We start from the raw sequence: 19,526 nt of genomic DNA on the forward strand, positions 1-19,526 counted from the left end.
TTTAGGTGTACAACATAGTGATCCAATATCATTATAGATTATACTCCATTTAAAGTTATTACAAAGTATTGACCCTATTTCCTGTGCTGTACAATATATCCTTCACACATGGTAATTTGTACCTCTTAACCCCCAAGCAAGAATACTGAAGTGGGTTGCCCTGTTTTGTCCTACCCCCTTTCCTCTCCCTACTGATAACCACTACTTTGTTTTCCATTTCTATAAGTCTGTTTCTGTTTTGTCATATTAACTTGTTTTTTTTTTTTTAGATTCTGCATAAAAGTGATAACTTAAAGTACTTGTCTTTCTCTGTCTTTCTATTATTTCATTAAATATAATACCCTCCAAGTCCATCCATGTTGTTGCAAATAGCATAATTTCATTCTTTTTTGGTTTAGCAATACTGTATATCTCAAATCTTCTTTATCCGTTCATTTGTTGATGGACATTTTGGTTGCTTTCACATCTTAGTTGTTATAAATAATACTAGTGTGAATATGGAGGAACATGGATCTTTTCAAATTCATGTTTTTATTTTCTTCACATACCTATCTAAGAGCAGAGTTCCTGGATCATATGATAGCTCTATTTTTAGTTTTTTTGACCAACCTCCATACTGTTTTTCATAGTGGCACAAATTTACATTCCTGCCAACAGTGTAGGTTGGTGGTGTTGTAGTTGTTTAGTCACTAAGTCATGTCTGACTCTTTTGTGACCCCATGATCTGCAGCTTGACAGGCTCCTGTGTCCATGGGATTTCCCAAGTAAGAATATTGGAGTGGGTTGCCACTTCCTTCTTCAGGGGATCTTCCTGACCCAAGGCTCAAACCTATGTCTCTGGCATTGGCTGATGGATTATTTACTACTGAGCCACCAGGGAGACCTTGGAGGGTTCCCTTCATCCACATCCTCACCAATATTTGTTATTTGTAGACTTTTTGATGAGAGCCATTCTGACAGAGGTGAGGTAATAACTCACTGTAATATTGACTTGCATTTCTCTGATATTTACCAATGATGAGCATCTTTTCATGTGCCTGTTGACCTTCTGTATATCTTATTTGGAAAAGTATCTATTCAGGTCTTCTGCCCATTATGTAACTGAGTTGTTTTGATATTGAGTTGTATGAGCTGTTTATGTGTTTTGGATATTAATCTGTTATTGGTCATGCAATTTGCAGATATTTTCTACTGATCAATAGGATGACTTTTTATGTTGTCAGTGGTTTCCTTTTCCACGGAAAGGCTTTTAAGATTAATTAGGTACCATTTGCTTGTTTTTGCATTTGTTTCCTTTGCTTTAGGAGACATATTCAAAAAAATATTGCTATGGTTTATGTCAAAGAGTGTTCTGCCTATGATCCCGACTAGAGTTTACAGTTTACAGCCTTACATTTAGGTCTTTAATTAATTTTCAATTTTGTATTTGGTGTGAGAAAAAGTTATAATTTCATTATTTTATATGTATCTGTCCAGTTTTCCCAGCAACACTTATTGAAGAGTCTGTATTTTCTCCATTGTATATTTTTGCCTTGATTTAGATTAGTTGACCACAAGTACATAGGTTTATTTCTGGATTCTCTGCTCTCTGTTCCATTAACCTGTGTCCCCTTTGCCTTTAGCTTCTCTTCTTTTCTCAGCTATTTGTGAGGCCCCCTCAGACAACCATTTTGCCTTTTTGCATTATTTTTTCTTGGGGATGGTCTTGATCCCTGCCTCCTGTACAATGTCACGAACCTCCATCCATAGTTCTTCAGGCACTCTGTCTATCAGATCTAATCCCTTAAATCTATTACTCCCTTCCTCTGTATAATCGTAAGGGATTTGATTTAGGTCATACATGAATGGTCTAGTGGTTTTCCCTATTTTCTTCAATTTAAGTCTGAATTTGGCAATAGGAGTTCATGATCTGAGCCACAGTCAGCTCCTGCTCTTGTTTTTGCTGACTGTATAAAGCTTCTCCATCTTTGGCTGCAAAGAATATAATCAGTCTGATTTTGGTATTGACCATCTGGTGATGTCCACATGTAAAGTCTTCTCTTGTGTTGTTGTAAGAGGGTGTTTACTATGACCAGCGCATTCTCTTGGAAAAACTCTGTTAGTCTTTGCCCTGCTTCATTTTGTACTGCAAGGCCAAATTTGCCTGTTACCCCAGGTATCTCTTGCCTTCCTATTTTTGCATTCCAGGCACCCATGATGAAAATGACATCTTCTTTGGGTGTTAGCTCTAGAAGGTCTTGTAGGTCTTCATAGAACTGTTCAACTTCATCTTCTTCAGTGTTATTGGTTAGGGCATAGATTTGGATTACTGTGATATTGAATGGTTTGCCTTGGAAATGAACAGAGATCATTCTGTCATTTTTGAGATTGCACCCAAGTACTGCATTTTGGACTCTTTTGTTGACTATGATGGCTACTCCATTTCTTCTAAGGAATTCTTGCTCACAGTAGAAGATATAATGGGCATCTGAATTAAAATTGCCCGTTCCAGTCCATTTTAGTTCACTAATTTTTAAAATGTCCATGTTCACTCTTGCCATCTCCTGTTTCACCACTTCTAATTTACCTTGATTCATGGACCTAACATTCCTAACAAATCAATACTTTGTTTTAAAGTCTGTATTCCTGATGTGAGTATTGTTACACAGCTTTTTTATTTCTATTTGTGTGAAATATTTTTTCCCATCCTTTCACTTTCAGTCTGTGTATATCTTTAGCTCTGAAGTGAGTCTCTGGTAATTAGCATTGTTTTTTTTATCCAATCACCTAACCTATATCTTCTGACTGGAGCATTTAGTCTATTGACATTTAAAATGATTACTGATAGTTCAGTTCAGTTCAGTTCAGTCGCTCAGTCATGTCCGACTCTTTGTGACCCCGTGAATCGCAGCACGACAGGCCTCCCTGTCCATCACCAACTTCCGGAGTTCACTCAGACTCACGTCCATCGAGTCAGTGGTGCCATCCAGCCATCTTATCCTCTGTCATCCCCTTCTCCTCCTGCCCCCAATCCCACCCAGCATCAGAGTCTTTTCCAATGAGTCAACTCTTCGCATGAGGTGGCCAAAGTGTTGGAGCTTCAGCTTTAGCATCAGTCCTTCCAATGAACACCCAGAACTGATCTTTAGAATGGACTGGCTGGATCTCCTTGCAGTCCAAGGGACTCTCAAGAGTCTTCTCCACAGTTCAAAACCATCAATTCTTTGGCGCTCTGCCTTCTTTACAGTCTAGCTCTCACATCCATACATGACCACAGGAAAAACCATAGCCTTGACTAGACGGACCTTAGTCAGAAAAGTAATATCTCTGCTTTTGAATATACTGTCTAGGTATTGCCACTTGTTTTCTGTTTTTTTTTTTTTTTTTTCAATTCTTCTCTGTCCCTTTCTCTCCTTTTAGTTTCTTCCTTTGTGGTTTGATGATTTTCTTTAGAGGTATGCTTTGTTCCTTTTTTTCTCTAGCTTTATGTGTGTCTAGTTTAGGTTTTTGACTTGTGGTTACTATCAGGTTCATATATGTTAACCTGTAACTAGATCTACTTGTTTTAAACAGATAGTCATTTAAGTTCAAACATATCCTAAAATTACTTTCTTTACTCTCTTCTCCCAGGCTTTATGTCTTTGATGTCATATCCCTAACTATTTATTCTAGTCCTGGTTAACTTTACAATTTTTTTGTCTTTTAATCTTATAATAGCTTAATTGACTGATCCACAGGCTTTACTATATATTTGCCTTTACTAGTCAGTTATTTTTCCTTTCTTGACCTTTTTTACTGCCATCCCCAAACAACTCTTTTTAGTTCTAAAATGTTCATTTGATTCTTTTCTTCAATATTTCCTACGTCTTCTCTCATAAAGACTATCTTTTTCTTTAGTTGCTTGAACATGTTTCCTTTTAGTTCTTTGAATCTATCCTTAGCTCTTTAGTGTCTTCATTTAGTCCATAGTCTGGGTAATTTCAGGGTTGTTCCACTCCCCCTTTCCACATTAAGGGTCACATTTTCATGTTTCTTTGCTCGCTTGGTAATTCATGATTCCTGAAGATAAATTGTTGATATTCCAGATTCTGTTATCTCCCTGTGATCATTGCTGATGTTTGTTGCAATAGACCCCTTCATTTACTGTCTGATAACCTTGACTTTGTACAGGTTGTGTTTTACGATTTGTTTTGTTTAATCAGTAGAAAACTCTAGGCATTTTCCATGATTGTGTAATTTCATGGTACTTAACTTCCAAACTGAAATCTGCCAGGGCTTGCTCTCAGGCTTGTTTTAGTAAATTTAGAGTTAGTCTTCCTAGGCCATGATACTTGCTCTTAAGGTGTATTCCTTCTGGTCGCTCACCTGCATGCCAGAGGTTTTAAAAAGTCTCTCTTTTCTATCAAAACAGAACCTTAAATTATCTCAAATCCCTGATACTCCTTGACCTTTAACATCTCTGTTCCATTCTTACCAATCTGGCGATTTAGTTTTGTCTAACCTTGTGCATTTGCAGCCTATCCCTCAACCAAGGACTTGTGGACCACACAGATTCCTCAGGTCTCCCTCTGTGAACTCTGATCCTATGCCCCGCTCTACAGATTCCAATCTACTTTAGCTGCCGCAATTTCTAATCTCTCTCATCTTAGTGCAGCAGAATCATTATTTTCCATTTGGATTCTTATTGAACTGCAGTCAGGAACTGTCCCAGTCAGAGGGTGGAGGTGGATGTGGAGCTCATCTAGTGAATTTTTCTTCTCTTGAGGTTTCCAGACTTAACATTGCCTGTTTTCCAATGGTTGAAAATATTTGCCTCATATATTTTGTCAAGTTATGGTTATTTATGGTAAGTGTGCCCCTATGTTCTTAGTAACTTCCTTATATCCAGAAGCAAAAGGCTAGAGTATTTTTATGCAAATGTCAGATATCATATAATTTCACATAAATATTCTAATATGCATTGTTGAATGATAGAGACAAAATTTTCCTTTGCCATCTTCTTCCTCCCCTTCCTCTTCCCTTTTTATTCCTTTGATTTGTTAAAAAATAAATGGGTTATTGGCCTGTTGACATCCCACACTCTAGATTTAGCTAATTATTCTCTCTTGGTGTCAGTTAACTTGTTTCCTGCATTTTCTGTAAACTGGTTGGACCTAGAGGCTTCAGGTTTTCTCTTTTCTTGTGCAAGAAGAGTCCATGGTGCTAGTACTTCTGTTGCATCAGATCATGAAGCATGTGATGCCCAGTTGCCATTGTTTTAGTGATGCTAAGATTGTCTGTAGGTGATGTTAGCATGCTTTTTCATTATAAAGTGTGCTACTTACATTCCACTCAGTAGTTTTAGTATCAATTGGTGGTTATTGCGTAGGTCCATTATTTCACTGGGGCTGGCTAAATGGAGATATTTTAATTCTTTTATTCTACACTTATTGGTTTGAATTCTTCTATCAGAATAAGTTTCCTCATCTTATTTTTTTTTGTAGTTTCTTTGAAAGAGTTCATAGAGGAAAGGCAAGATAAATGTTTAATTATTTCTTTTTTAAAATAAGCAATCCATTTTTAGAGACATAAGTTGATATCCTAGCAATCTTTTTAAAATAAAAAACTTGATACCATTATCAACTTATGAATTTTTATATGTTTGTGGTTTCATTATTTACAGTCATGTTCTTTTTGAATTCACATTAGGCCAGTGGGAGCTCCTGTTGCTTTGAGGATTTTGTTGTGAATTGTGTGTCAGAAACTTCTGTTCACTGTGCTCAACTTTCTATTAATAAATCCCAGCTCTTTGACTTTTTCCCTTCTTTGCCCTCCAAATTATGGCATTGACATTTAACATATCCCATCTAATTTCCCATGAGACATCTCATACAACCAGTTTCTCTCGTTAAATCCTTGTTCCAATATGGTAGGTTAACTTTTGCAAACCATTTTGCTAGGGCACTACATTGTGTACATAAAGTTCTGTAACAAGTTTTATTCCTTTATTATTCTTATTTCTTAAAATATTTTCATTAGACTACAAATACATACAAATACAAAAATAACTTTAAATTTGGTACTAGATATTTAACAAGCTATAATAATAAGACATAAGGTGACATTTTCTGACCTCTACTACAGTTTTGCAGGTGGCAGAATAGTTCATGGGTGCATTAGTCAAGCAGTTTAGCTCTCCTATTACTGCCCCACTGATCACAAAGTCTGTATAAGTTATCTGGTAATCTTTCTCCTCTGACTCCCAGATTATTTGATCAATTCCCAAACCTGGCTTTGATCTTTGAAGCTGTTCAATAACAAAGAAAAAAAAAAAATACATGTACCAGTTAACTTACCAAAAGTATTTAATTTATGGCTTTTCCCTTTAACAATTTTAATATTTAATGTATTACTCATAACTTTTAAAGTGAATTTAAAACATTCTTAAATACTCACATCTTTCTGATTCTACCAACTCAACCAATTAATACCTGTCATAGAATAGCTAAATGCCTAACTCAAATATAAGATAAACAACAGCTTATCTTAATAACTTTCAACCCTAATGCTGATCCTTTTAAAGTTTCTTGTTATCTATGGGAAAGTATGATGCTGGGAGCCAGCATGGGGAATCCTGCCCATGGCAAAGGTCATGAGGAAGGGGGCCTAGCAAAAAGCAAAGGCTGAGATCAGGCCTCAGGGGTACCCCTGGATTTTCCTGAGCATCTACCCCTAGAACCAAAGTCTGCCTGCTTTATTGCGCTATGCTTTCCACCTACTCTTCTGATGTAACAGGGGACTATCCCCTACCACCTTTCTCTGGAAAGAGTTAACTTAGAGATCCAGATAACAGTCTCCTGCATATAAAAGGAGTGTCTCAGCTCAAACCCCTCTGACGGCTCTCTAACTTGCCTGACAGTTAGAGACTTTTACAACTTGTGATAGTTTACAGCCCCCAACCGCGAGAGGCACGAAGCTTAAAGCATCTTAAAGATATAGAGCCTTTTCTAAAAGGCAAAAAATTATATTGGTGATGGATTTCACTGTTGAGTCAATGACTGCTGCCAGGCCTCCATATTCTTTATCTTTTAGGCACCTGGAGGATATTAATCAATGTAATTGGGATATAGAAAAAGGAATATAGTAGTTTTGATGTTAGCAACACTAGACTTTTGAGTTAATGAATTTTCTCTTTGTTATAAATCACTGCACTCCTCTTTCTTTGTTATAAATTGTTGTGTCCTTGCTATGTAAGAATGTAACCTTAATTAGTGCTTTCTGAGAGTGGCACCAGACTTTAGTAAGAACAACACTTTTAAGGCAAATAAGTTTTCTGGTTGACGGACCCTTATCAGAAAAGGGCCATAAAATGCTAATAGGCCTCCTGGCCAGAAGATGATGTATATCACCTAAGACTTGTGTATACAGCTAGGTATACAGAGAGAAAGCCTGGTCTCAATAAGAGTCAGGTCTGCTGACACTGCATAATTTTGTATTACCCATTGATCTCTATGTATAACCAAAAGTATAAAAAGCTTTTCTGGTCAATAAAGGATGGGCAAGTGCCTGGAAAGACTGGTTCCCCCATGTCTTCTTTTCTTTCTTACTTTATTTTCTAGCTGATTCCCATCTGGGGCATAGAGGCTAGCCGTGTCTACTTATTTGCCTGGGCTTCTAAGACCCACTCAAGAGGGAGCCCAAGACGGGGTACCCTCTGCTATTCAAGCGGGCACCGGTGGCCTACGTAGGTGGTGCAAGTTTCTTGTCTTGAGACTTTATTAGCTTCCCATAAACCAAGTTATTCAGCCTCTTTTCTCCACTAATTTTCCTACTACGCTATTCTTTCCTAATCTCTCTTTTCTAATTAAATAGTCCTTTCTAAGACGCCGACTCCATTCCTGCTTTGAATTCCCTGGATCCACTGGGGCTGGACCCCGACAGTGTGGCTTAACAAGTGATAGCTGGTGTTATTCATTGTGTTTGAGGAAGAGAACTGTTGTTTGGATAGTAGCTGCTGTCCTAAAAAAAGGATTAATAGAATTCTTACCATTGAAAGAGATTTATTCCCAATTATGTAATGTTTTTAACTAATGCTCACAAGTGCATTTATAAATATCTCTGCCTTACCTTTACCATGCCTGAAATAATTACATAAATTCCTTTAGGCTCATCACCTTCTTCAAATATATCATTTCCACAATCAAATGTTACAACTCTGGATCTTTCCTAAAAAATGTCACCAAATACATAAGCTATAAATAATATTTTAGCAGTGATTTGAGTTTACATTTTAATAAAAGTTTTATGCTTTAAAGTAAATATTACTCAAAAAGATCTGAGACATTGTATTAGTAATAAATTGTAAAAGAAAATAGAAATTATGGCTAAAAAAGAGAAAGTGGATATTAATGAATATATGTAATTTCAGGTGGGGTATTTATACATAAATTGGAAAACAATCTAACTTAGGAATTAGAATGTATGGAAAGGTGAAAATATTTCTTTGGATGAAAAATAATCTGGACACATACAAGCTAATGGCACATATATGTCTTAGATATACTTATGCTCTAAACAGCTGATGAGGTAATAAAAATTTAATCATTCAAAATATTTTAACCAGGTGAAAAAAAATATAGTTGGTCTTTTGGAACTTACTAGATATAGTAAGAACAGGTTAAATCCATTTATTTGTTCATCCCAGAAACACTTATTGAACACCAAGTATGGGAGATACAACATGATAGGCACTGAGTAGTCAAAGTTTAATGAGGAAAAAATTATAGAAGGGAGGAGAGGTGTAAAGGTAATAATTGTAATTATGCTATAATAAAGGTGTATAATGGAGGCAATGGTGACATCTTTTGTCCTCCAAACATAGGTTGGTCTTTTACTGGTATCTGACTCTAAAGCCTGCTTTTTAGAGAATGTTTCCAGAGAAGAAATCAGCAGAGGCCGTTTGGTGGTGGTGGTGGTGGGGGTGTGTTGGTGAAAACATTTTACGATCAGTATATAGCACTCATAGAGAAACAGAACTTAAAAAGCATAAAGTTCTTGGGGTATCATGAGTGAAACAAAAGTGAAAGTGTTTAGTCACTCAGTCATGTCCAATTCTTTGCGACCCCATGGACTGTAGCCTGCCAGGCTCCTCTGTCCATGGAATTCTCCAGGCAAGAATAGTGGAGCGGGTAGCCATTGCCTTCTTCAGGAGACCTTCCTGAGCCAGGGATTAAACCAGGGCCTCCCGCACTGCAGGCAGATTCTTTACCCTCTGAGTTGGGGTATATGACATATGGATAACTAAAGGTAAAGATGGAGAGATAAGTAGGGGGCAGATTATGGGAGAACTTTGCATGTCATTCAAAGGGATTTTGATTTTGATGTTACTCTATAGGTAATCAAGAATAACAAAGAGTATCATGGCTAAATCTTTAATTTTTAAAAGATCATTTATTGGTACATTAGAGATATTGTTAGCAGGAAATACAAATATTACCTGAATGAAGCTTATATGTTCTTTGTCTTTATGTAGCCATGGGATATGATAGAGTGCTTCATCAACAGTAAGAGGTTTATATGTAGGTTGAAAATCAAGTATGTCTCTTTTTTTGGCCATTATTATCTAAAACCACCAAAGTTAAGAAAGGAGGTGAACAAAACTGGTGTTAATGAAATGTTTAAAACAATTATGATTTTGTACCATTTCCTTTTCTTGATCTCCTGAGATTTCTGTTCTTCCATGGAAAACTTCAACCTATCCCCTCTTGGAGCATTTTTCTATGTTATCTTTATTCTGAAGTCATAGATTATTTTTAAAAGTAAATCTTTTTACGGAAGTATAGCAGATATGCAAAAGTGCACAAGCCCTAAACGTCTGCTCAAAGAACATTTACAACATAAAAGCATTTGCGTAACTATAACCAAGATTAAAAACATCTATTGCACTAAGGTGCCTCCTTTATGTTCTCTAGTCATTACTTCTACCCCAAATTAACACTCTTCTTCTATTACCATGGTTTAGCTTTTGTCTAGTTTTGAGTGGTATCTGCATGAAATCAGTGTATGTACTTGTTTGTGTTTCATTTATTCAACATTATGTTTCTGAAGTTCATCTATAACGTTCAGTTCAGTTCAGTCACTCAGTCATGTCTGACTCTTTGCGACGCCATGGACTGCAGCACACTAGGCCTGCCTGTCCATCACCAACTCCCGGAGTTTACTCAAACTCATGTCCATTGAGTCAGTGATGCCATCCAGCCATAATCTTGCAAGGAGCAAAAATTCTTTCCATGTTCACTGTTGTGTAGTGTTATGTTTTATCAATATACCACAGCTTTATTTATCTATTGCTGATTGACATTTGGGCTGTTCCAGTTTGGAACTTTTGAAATGCCACTTGCTATGAGTGCTTGTTCACTGTACATATGTACACATTTCTGTTGTATACCTGATTATATAATTTAATTTCTATGTCTTAAGATATGTATATGTCCAAATTTAGTAAATTCTGCCAAACAATTTTCCAAAGTGATTGCATCAGTTTATACTCTCTTTCTAATGTTCCAGTTATTCCACATCATTGCCTACATTTGATATTGTCAGGCTCTTTTTTTTTTAAGTACTTTGATGATTATGTATTGGTATTTTATCTTAGTTTTTTATTTGCATTAAGCTTATGATGATGACACTTGGCATCTTTTCTTATATTTACTGGGTACTAGAATGTTCTCTGTTGGGAAGTGCCTGTTTAAACTTTTTGCTGTTTTTTTAAAAACGTGAATTTTCTGTCTTGTTCTTATTGATTTGTAAGATATATTATGAAAATAAGCCCTTTGTTGGATATATTTATTTTGAAAATATCCTCTACCTGTTTTGTGAACTGTCTTATCATTATCTTGTATCTTTCTTTGCCTCTCATCTTCTGCATTACTGTCTTCTGTATTTAGTTAATTTTTTTTGTAGTGAAACACTAGAAACTCCCTTCTTGCCTATTTTTATGTAATTTTTTAGTTATTTTCCTTTTTATTACCATGGGAATTACATTTAGCATCCTAAAATATAACTCTCTAATTTGAATTTATACCAGTTTAACTCCCATAACATACAACACTCTGTTCCTTTAACAGTTCCATCCTTACCCCTTGTAGTTGACATCACAAAATTATATCTTTGTATGTTGTCTATCCAAAACATAAATGAATATTTTAAAATGCTTTCATCTCTTCAATTATGTAGAAAACAAAGTATAGCATTATAAGTCAAAGATATAAAACTGTAGATTTTGGACAAATAGTTACTTTAAAAAATGTATTAGTGTCTTAAATCATGTCGAAAACAAAAAGTAGAGTCAGACATCCTTATTACAACAATACTAGCTTTAATAATTGCCCATGTACTTACCTTTATTGAGGTTTTTATTTCTTCATATAGATTTAAGTTATTATCCAGTGTCCTTTCATTTCCATCTGCATGACATATTTTAGCATTTCTTTCAGGGCAGGTATAGTGGTAATGAACTCCCTCAGCTTTTGTTTGTTTGAGAATGTCTTCATTTTCCTCTCACTTCTTAAAGACAGTTTTGCTGGATATAAGGTTCTTAGTTGATTTTTGCTGCTGCTGTTTAGTCACTAATTTGTGTCTGACTCTTTGTGACCCCAGGGACTAGCCCGCCAGGTTCCTGGATCCATGGGATTTCCCAGACAAGAATGCTGGAGTGGGTTGTTATTTTCTTCTTCAGAGGATCTTTCCAGCCCATGGGTCAAACCTGTGTCTTCTGCTTGGCAGGCAACTTCTTTACCACTTAGCCACCTGGGAAGCCCTCTTAGTTGACTACTCTTTTCCTTCTAGTACTTTGAACATATCAGCCCACTTTCATCTGGTCTCCAAAATTTCTGATGAGAAATCTGATGATGATCTTACTGAGGATCCCTTGTATGTGATGATTTTTTAATCTTTTGCTGAATTCAAAGTTCTCTGTCTTTCAGCAATTTGGTTATAATATGTCTTCGTGTGGGTCTATTTGAGTTCATCTTACTTGAAGTTCACTGAGCTTCTTAGATGTTAATATTCATGCTTGGTGTCAAGTTTAGAAAGTTTTAAGCCAATACTTCTTTAAATTTCCTCTCTGTTCCTTTCCCTCTCTCTCTCTCTCTCTCTCTCTCTCTCTCTCTCTCTCTCTCTCTCTCTCGTCTTCATGGGACATCTACAATGCGTATGTTGGTCCACTGATGGTTTCTCACTGGTCCCTTAGACTCTGCTCACTTTTCTTCAATTTTTTTCTTTCTATTCTTCACATAATATAATTTCCATGGTCCTGTTTTCAAGGCGACTTGTTTTTCTACCTGCTTAAATGTGCCTTTTAGTTCCTGCTACATGTGTGTTACATATAGTTTACCTTCAGTTCAGCTTAAGATTTAGAGTTTCTGATTACTACTGTGAATACAATATTTTTCCACATTTTCTTTAGTTGTGGAATATTTTTAATGTTGATCTTGTTTCTGGAAGCCCTGTTGAATTATTTTATTGGTCCCATATTATCGATTTGAAGTTAATTCTCAGGGTTTTAGATTAAACAATCAATAAGCAATAATAGTTTTTCCATTCTCCAAAACTTTCATGTTTCAAGTTCCTTTTGTTTTTCTGCTAAGACCTACAAACACAGCTTTCACTACTTGGAATGAACTACTCATTCTTATTTTTTCCTGACTTTAATGGGAATATTGCTTAATGTTTTACCATTTAATACAATGTTTGCTCCATATTTTTAATATATATTCTTCATCTAGTTAAGAATGCTACTTCTTTTACTAGCCTTTGGACATTCTGAATAAGAGTTGAATTTTATCAAATGACTTGTCTTCTTCGATCTCTCAATAAGTGAGTTATATAGCTATTTTGGGAGACAAAACCTTTTTAGTTATAGCATATCATGCTTTGCCTATACTGCCAGATTCAATTAGCTACTATTATGATAAAAAGTTTTATATATGTATTCACAAGTATAATAGCTTTATTTTTTTTTCTTATACTATTCCCGATTTGGGGCATAAATTTTATACTTACAGAATGAGTTGGGACCCTCTCTATCTTTTTTACATTTCCAAATACCATTTAAACAACTTGAAGAAAGAAAATTTAATTAATTTTTACCCTATAATTGAGTGTTCTTATAAATCACAGTTTCTATGGGAAAATTATTTCGGTGTCACAGATAATTGCCAGGAACATACTAATACTCAGTCTAGCCTAGGATGAGGAACGATTTCCTTATACCTTTGTTTTGGGTACAAAGCATAGAAAGATGTGGTCCCTCATTGTGGCAAGAAAGGAAAAAGAAGTTGACCACTAGAGTTGCAGGAAGGAAGCTCTTCTAGTAGGTATTTTTCTTTAGACAATTCTTTCAAGTTATGTGTTTACATTGTAGAAATGGCCTATATTGGAAAGGACTGAAAGCAGGTTAGACGATCATAAATGACTATCAAGTAAGTATATTTGCTTTGAAAATATTCCACCATACCTTATTAATTTCAGAACCTTCAATTTTATGAAGAATGCCTTTTAATCTGAAAACTTTAACAATTTCTTTAGCTAAACTGAGCATGACATTAATCTCCTCCTTTGTTTTCATAGTGACAGCAATTTCTGGGTGATCATACTCTAAGTAGCCTGAAAAATAACAAAATATTTTCAAATGAAATAGGACATTGCTTAAATATTTCATGTGGACAGTAAGCTAATATTTATTTTCTAAACCCATGGAGCACAATTCTTATCCCAGGGAAATGTATCTCTCCCTAAAGAGATTTCTGCAATCGATCAAAATTCACCCATAATTGCAGAGTTCTGCCTGACATTCCCTTGTCGGCAGCCCATACTATGTCTAAGCCCATGAAGAAGGACAGACAACCCTAGTCCTAGGATTAACAGTTATACTAATGCACCTACGCTGGACACTGAGAGGCTCTCCTGGGCTCTAGGTCTAAAGTTTATGACCCAATTTTTTATTCTGTTTGAATCAAGACTTCTGATGATGGATTGTGTGCCTAAACATGGCTTCTGATCAAGTCCTCTCCTCATTCTGGGTCATTTCCACCCATCCTGCCTGGGCATCTAGACGATGCTTCCATCTATGTTCCTCTGCTAATGTGATGTGGGTTCTTGGGTGCCCATGAGAGTTTCATCCACTTAGGAGTTTTTCTTGGCCATGACCTCTTGTCTGGCTTGACAACTATCTGCCATGCATGATTGGGCTCATTGCAGATTTGCTGTGTTCTTTTACTGTCCGCCATCTGGTACCAAACTCTCTATTCTGAACATATAAACACTATGCCGTAGAGATGTCTGTCTCATTCCCAGGATTTGTCTTGCACTAGGATCATGACCTGGCACAATTCAGAGAACACGCTGTTGTCATGTTTGAGCACTGAGCCTTCTAGCAGCCAAACCAGCAATTCCATGAGATTCTGTTCTGATTTCAACTCATTTTAAAGCCTAAATCCTCAGATGGCAACTCTGTGGCAAACGGAGAAAAAAATAACTTCTTTCCTTGTGTGGCTCAGGATAGTACGTTTGGAAGAAAATAGAATTTATAGCATGATAAAGACATGTACAATCATGGCATGCTAATGTGTTTTCTTTAAACAGAAATGAAAAGGTCTTCATTGTCACATAAGGCAGAAAAAACAAATGTGGAGGGGTAATACTACACTATTCTCATTCAGTCAAGGATATGATCATGTTGATTGTTGGAGATATTCACTTTATTATTGATAAGAAGTAGATCTCCTCAAAGATCGGTTTAGTTCTCAAAACCATTTCCTCTCTAAAGGAATGATGATAAGCAGACGGTCCTGCTAGATCTTTAAGGTGAGAGGTACCTACCTAGTTCTTTCATAGCATGTCCTGTGTTCTTCGTTACCCTCCTTAATAACATCTACGGAACAAAAGAAATGTTATTCCTATTGGAAAACAAACTGGCATAAAAAGCCTTTACATTTGCAACAGATTAATTTTTTACATAAATTAATAACTGTAAAGAAAAATATGATGGAAACTTTTCTGGAATTAGAATTGAATTTTGTGCATGTGTGCCAAGTCACTTCAGTCATGTCCAACTCTTTGCAATGCTGTGGACTGTAACCATCCAGGCTCCTCTGTCCATGGGATTCTTCAGGCAAGAATACTGGAGTGGGTTGCCATGTCCTCCTCCAGGGGATCGTCCTGACTCTGGAATTGAACCCATGTCTCTTGTGTCTCCTGCATTAGCAGGCGGGTTCTCTATCACTAGTGCCACCTGAGAATTTTGTGCAATGAATTTTATTTTACTCCTGCAAGAGTGGTGTAGAGGATGAGAAGTGGCATTACTTAGGCTGATTTTGAGAAACCCAAAGGTAAGTCATGTATTTTTTCTTAAAATAACTTACTCTAGGATACTGTTGATTCTGAAAAATACAGGCATGTGAGGTATTTCCCATTCAGTTTTTGAGAACCTCTGAATTTAGGAAATACATGTGGTTTTCAACCTTAAATGAGATAGAAGTTTTAACAAAAATATGTGGGAGCAGAAATGAAGACTGAAACTGGCCACTATCTTAAATATTCAAGTTCTTTTGTATTTTCTACTGTGTATCCTCAGTATGAGTGAGTATAAAAGGTAACAAAATTCAGCAAAGTTGTTTTAAAGTTACAAGTGGTGAAGAGAGAAAAGATACAGTGATTTGTGTTCAACTACATATTGAGTGTTCAATGTTCTCAACTACAGAACTTTGGGCATATGACATATAGCATTAAAATGTTCTAAATTATCTTGATGACTGTCTAATTTCACTCAATGGCAAACTTAGGGGCACACTTCAGTGTTAATCTGACTCAACTGAGAAAATGAAAAATAAAATATAGAACTTAGGCCCTAGCATTCTGTTTGCTGTTTACTAGTTGTGTATGTGACTTTGGACATAATCATTAAATTAGCTTCATTTCTTGGCTTCATTTTTCTTATCTTGTTGTTGGGGTCCTTTAATGGACTTGGACCTGGCAGTCTGGAGGCGATGATAAGAAAGTGAAAGAGAGAAAGAGGCTGATATTCCCTGGTTTACGCAGAAAACCAATAAAGTCCCTGACACAGGACTTGTGTCTCTCACAAAGGCACTGGGCGCCCTCTCGAGGTGGGGTGAAGGCACAGGGCGCCTTCTCGAGAGAGTCTTAGAAGCCCAGGCAGGAGAGTGAGCAAGACGGGTCTCTGCACTCCAAGGAATCAGCTGAAGAGAGAGAGAGAGAGAGAGAGAGAGAGAGAGAGAGAGAGAGAGAGAGAGAGAGAGAAAGCTCTGATGGAGCAAAGGTGCTTTAATGATTTTTCTGAGTATATATAGGCTGTAGTACAAGAAGTTTCTTTCGTCAATGATAAAGATCAGAAAACCAAATGTACAGTAACCGTTACCAAGGGAACAGGGATGATGATGGCCACAAGGTCAGGAGACAATCCATATCTCAAGAAAGGGGATCGAGACTAAGCAGTTTTGTCGTAAAGAGAATGTTTACTAAAGGAGATTCAAGCCTGTCTCACACAATGACCCCAGTTCCTAGGAGCAGCGTGGTGTTCCGCTTAAAAAGAAACAGAGGACTTGTGAGAAACCACACGTAGGAATCCTCCTGTTAAACATTCCCTGACAATCTGTAAAATGGGGGAATTAGATATGGTTTCCCTCTAAATAAGTTACTGGTACTTCTTTTGACTTGTCAGATCCCCATCCTTCATTTTCACTATTTACTGTGGGAAAATCAAGCATATAGAGACACAGAAGGAGCTTTGGAAATTATGAGGAGGGTCTGTCTGCTCAATCCTGCCATCACTTATCATCCACCACTGTTTCCTATTTAATACATCTTAGCCCTATAGATCCTGGAACTTGCATTGAGAGAAGCTGATTTGTGCACATGGGTTTCATGATAGCTCCAAAAGGACCAAAATATGTGCTCCAAGAGGTTCGTAACTTGTTTTTTTGTTTTTTACTCATTCAAAGTATACAATTAAATGGTTTTTAATACATTCATGGTATTGTGCAATCATCCTCACAATCAATTTTAAAACATCTTCATCCTCCAAAAAGAAATTTCATAACCATTACAGTTCCTCCTCATCCACACCCACCCCCCACCCCCAGCCATAGGCAACCAGTAGTCTATTTTCTGTCTGTACAGATTTGCCTGTTCTGGACATTTCTTATATATTGAATCATACTGTAAGTGCTTTGTGACTATCTTCTTTCAGTTAGCATGCTTTCAAAGTTCATTCATGCCATAGTATTGATACTTCATTCTTTTTATTGCTTAATAATATTAGTATTCCATTGTGCAATTACATCACATTTTATTTATCAGTTCAACAGCTGGTAGACATGTGGGTTGTCTCAACTTTTTGGCTGGTATGAATAACGCTATTTACAATAGTCAAGACAGGGAAGCAACCTAAATGTCCTTTGACAGATGAATGGATAAAGATTATGTGGCACATATACACAATGGAAGCCGACTCTTTGCGACTCCATAGACTGCAGCCTATCAGGCTCCTCCGTCCATGGGATTTTCCAGGCAAGGGTGCTGGAGTGGATTGCCATTTCCTTCTCCATAATAAGAAGAAAATACTCTTATTTGCAGAAACATAGATGGACCTAGAGGAGCCTCATAACTTGCTAATGTGTCATAGACACTTCAGTAAGGAGTCATCTGAGTAATATAAATGTAGATTGGTTTCTGTTTTTGCAAAAATTTCTCAGCAAACCAGGAGTCAGAGATCACCTCTACATATGTAGAAACAAGACATGATGGGTGAGGGCAACTGAGGAGTGAGGGAAATAAACCATTTTCTTAGTATTTAAAGTTTTCCTCACCTGTTTAACCTGTTTAGAACTTGCAATCTTATCAATTATAGTCATTATATCTGCTTCGCCTTGGACATATCCTTTTAGTATAGCATATCTAAAGGACAGCTGATGACTCATCCTTTTATCTAATATTTGCAGCAACCTTGGTGTTACAAGCTGAAAAACAAGACTATATTTAATATAATTTCTACAAATTATGGTTGATTTTATTTTGGCTAGTTTAAAATAAGTAGTAATAAGAAATGACATACTCTCTGGTAACCATAGCAACTTGTCAAGATTTTTAGTTATTTTATTCACAGAATCTCTGTAACTTCATGGTTAGAGCTATTTTCCCATAACTAATAATATTAGATGCCTATGTGAAGTTAAGACTTTAGTTTTTACTTATTTCCGTTGTAGAGAATTGCATGATATTTTAAGTGGTTTTATTCTTGGAAAACAACGTGGTTAATCTTCTGGGCTTAGGTCACAAAATGACTGTCTGTGAAGTACTGCCACTTTTACCTACTAACCCTCCCACTGAACTTTTCACTAGATGATTCATAGTTCATTTGAGTTAGAGCTCACCACAACTATGGTCCTTATTTGACCCCACAATTAACTTCTCATTGTTTCTTTGCTGAGGTCTCCAGCTTATCTGTCACCACTGCACTGTCTGTCTCCTAGCTTCAGCAGAACTGGCCGGTCCCTATATTTTCCTGTCTTTGCTCCACAGTGCTCCACACTCATACAGAAAATAGTTACTTGTTATATTGCTATAGAAAGACACATTAGACAAGTAAATGTCATTTTAGATGCTGTGATTTTATAATACTATGAGTTTATATAACACAAAATGTGTATTTTTCAGTTTCTTAATTTGTATGAATATATACTACTTGCATTGTCACTACAAACATACATGGTTTGCTTTGCTAATTCCTATCATTTATTTCAGGTATTCATAAGAATAAATGTTACTTTGGGGTTTCCATGTGCTTTCTACTAAAAGGAAAGGCTGTGATGAGTATTTCCGTACTTTCATGTGCTAAATGAATCTCTACTATAATTTAGATATTCATAATACAATCTGTTATGAGACTTAAGTTGTCAAAAGAATCTTAATATAAACATCAGCCCAACAGAAAGTGGAAACCACAAAACTAGTAAGCTGACTTTTATCCATACTTCATAAAGTAGTTAGGAGAAATTTGAAGTTGCTTGATTTAATAGTTCTTTACCTTCAAAATGCGTAGGATGCGAAGAAATCTAACAACTTTCATAATAATGGCTGTTTGTACCAAATCAAAAATATAATAATTAATGGAATTTGTCTCAATCAGCATTACATCTATGATGCCAACTAATGTAATTGTTAGCTCAAATAGATTCCAGGCATGGAAAAAATATTCCTTCCTCATTGCTGCAATCTGTTGATTTAAAAATAAATTGTACTACCTTATTTGTTTTTGCTTTCACAACATTATTTTTCATAATAACTGAAACATGAATAGTTAAGTTTTTCTCTGATCTACCTTAAGACTCTACTTGTCTGAAATACTAGTAAGTGATCACACCAACTTGAAATTAAATGGTTAAAACATTGAAGCATCTATTCCAAGACAGAAAATATTCAAAATACCTACTCATTCATTCATTCTTTATTTATTTAAAAATATTTTATTGAAATCTTACTATAAATAAGCA

The 19,526-nt window shown here is 36.1% G+C and overlaps 1 protein-coding gene across 1 annotated transcript in view; it reads right to left on the reverse strand.

Moving 5' to 3' along the window:
* The window catches only part of SLC9C1 (solute carrier family 9 member C1), a 102,378-nt gene that overhangs the window by 5,290 nt on the left and 77,562 nt on the right, over positions 1 to 19,526 (reverse strand). The window contains exons 16-22 of the mRNA XM_069592633.2: positions 19,061 to 19,249; positions 17,844 to 17,993; positions 14,839 to 14,890; positions 13,475 to 13,623; positions 9,455 to 9,580; positions 8,086 to 8,184; positions 6,092 to 6,265 (exon numbers count right to left, since the gene is read on the reverse strand). Coding sequence (XP_069448734.2) covers positions 6,092 to 6,265; positions 8,086 to 8,184; positions 9,455 to 9,580; positions 13,475 to 13,623; positions 14,839 to 14,890; positions 17,844 to 17,993; positions 19,061 to 19,249 — 939 coding nt within the window. The remainder of the gene's footprint in view (positions 1 to 6,091; positions 6,266 to 8,085; positions 8,185 to 9,454; positions 9,581 to 13,474; positions 13,624 to 14,838; positions 14,891 to 17,843; positions 17,994 to 19,060; positions 19,250 to 19,526) is intronic.

This window comes from Ovis canadensis, chromosome 1 (genome assembly GCF_042477335.2).
Source record: "Ovis canadensis isolate MfBH-ARS-UI-01 breed Bighorn chromosome 1, ARS-UI_OviCan_v2, whole genome shotgun sequence".
Taxonomy (NCBI): Eukaryota; Metazoa; Chordata; class Mammalia; order Artiodactyla; family Bovidae; genus Ovis; species Ovis canadensis.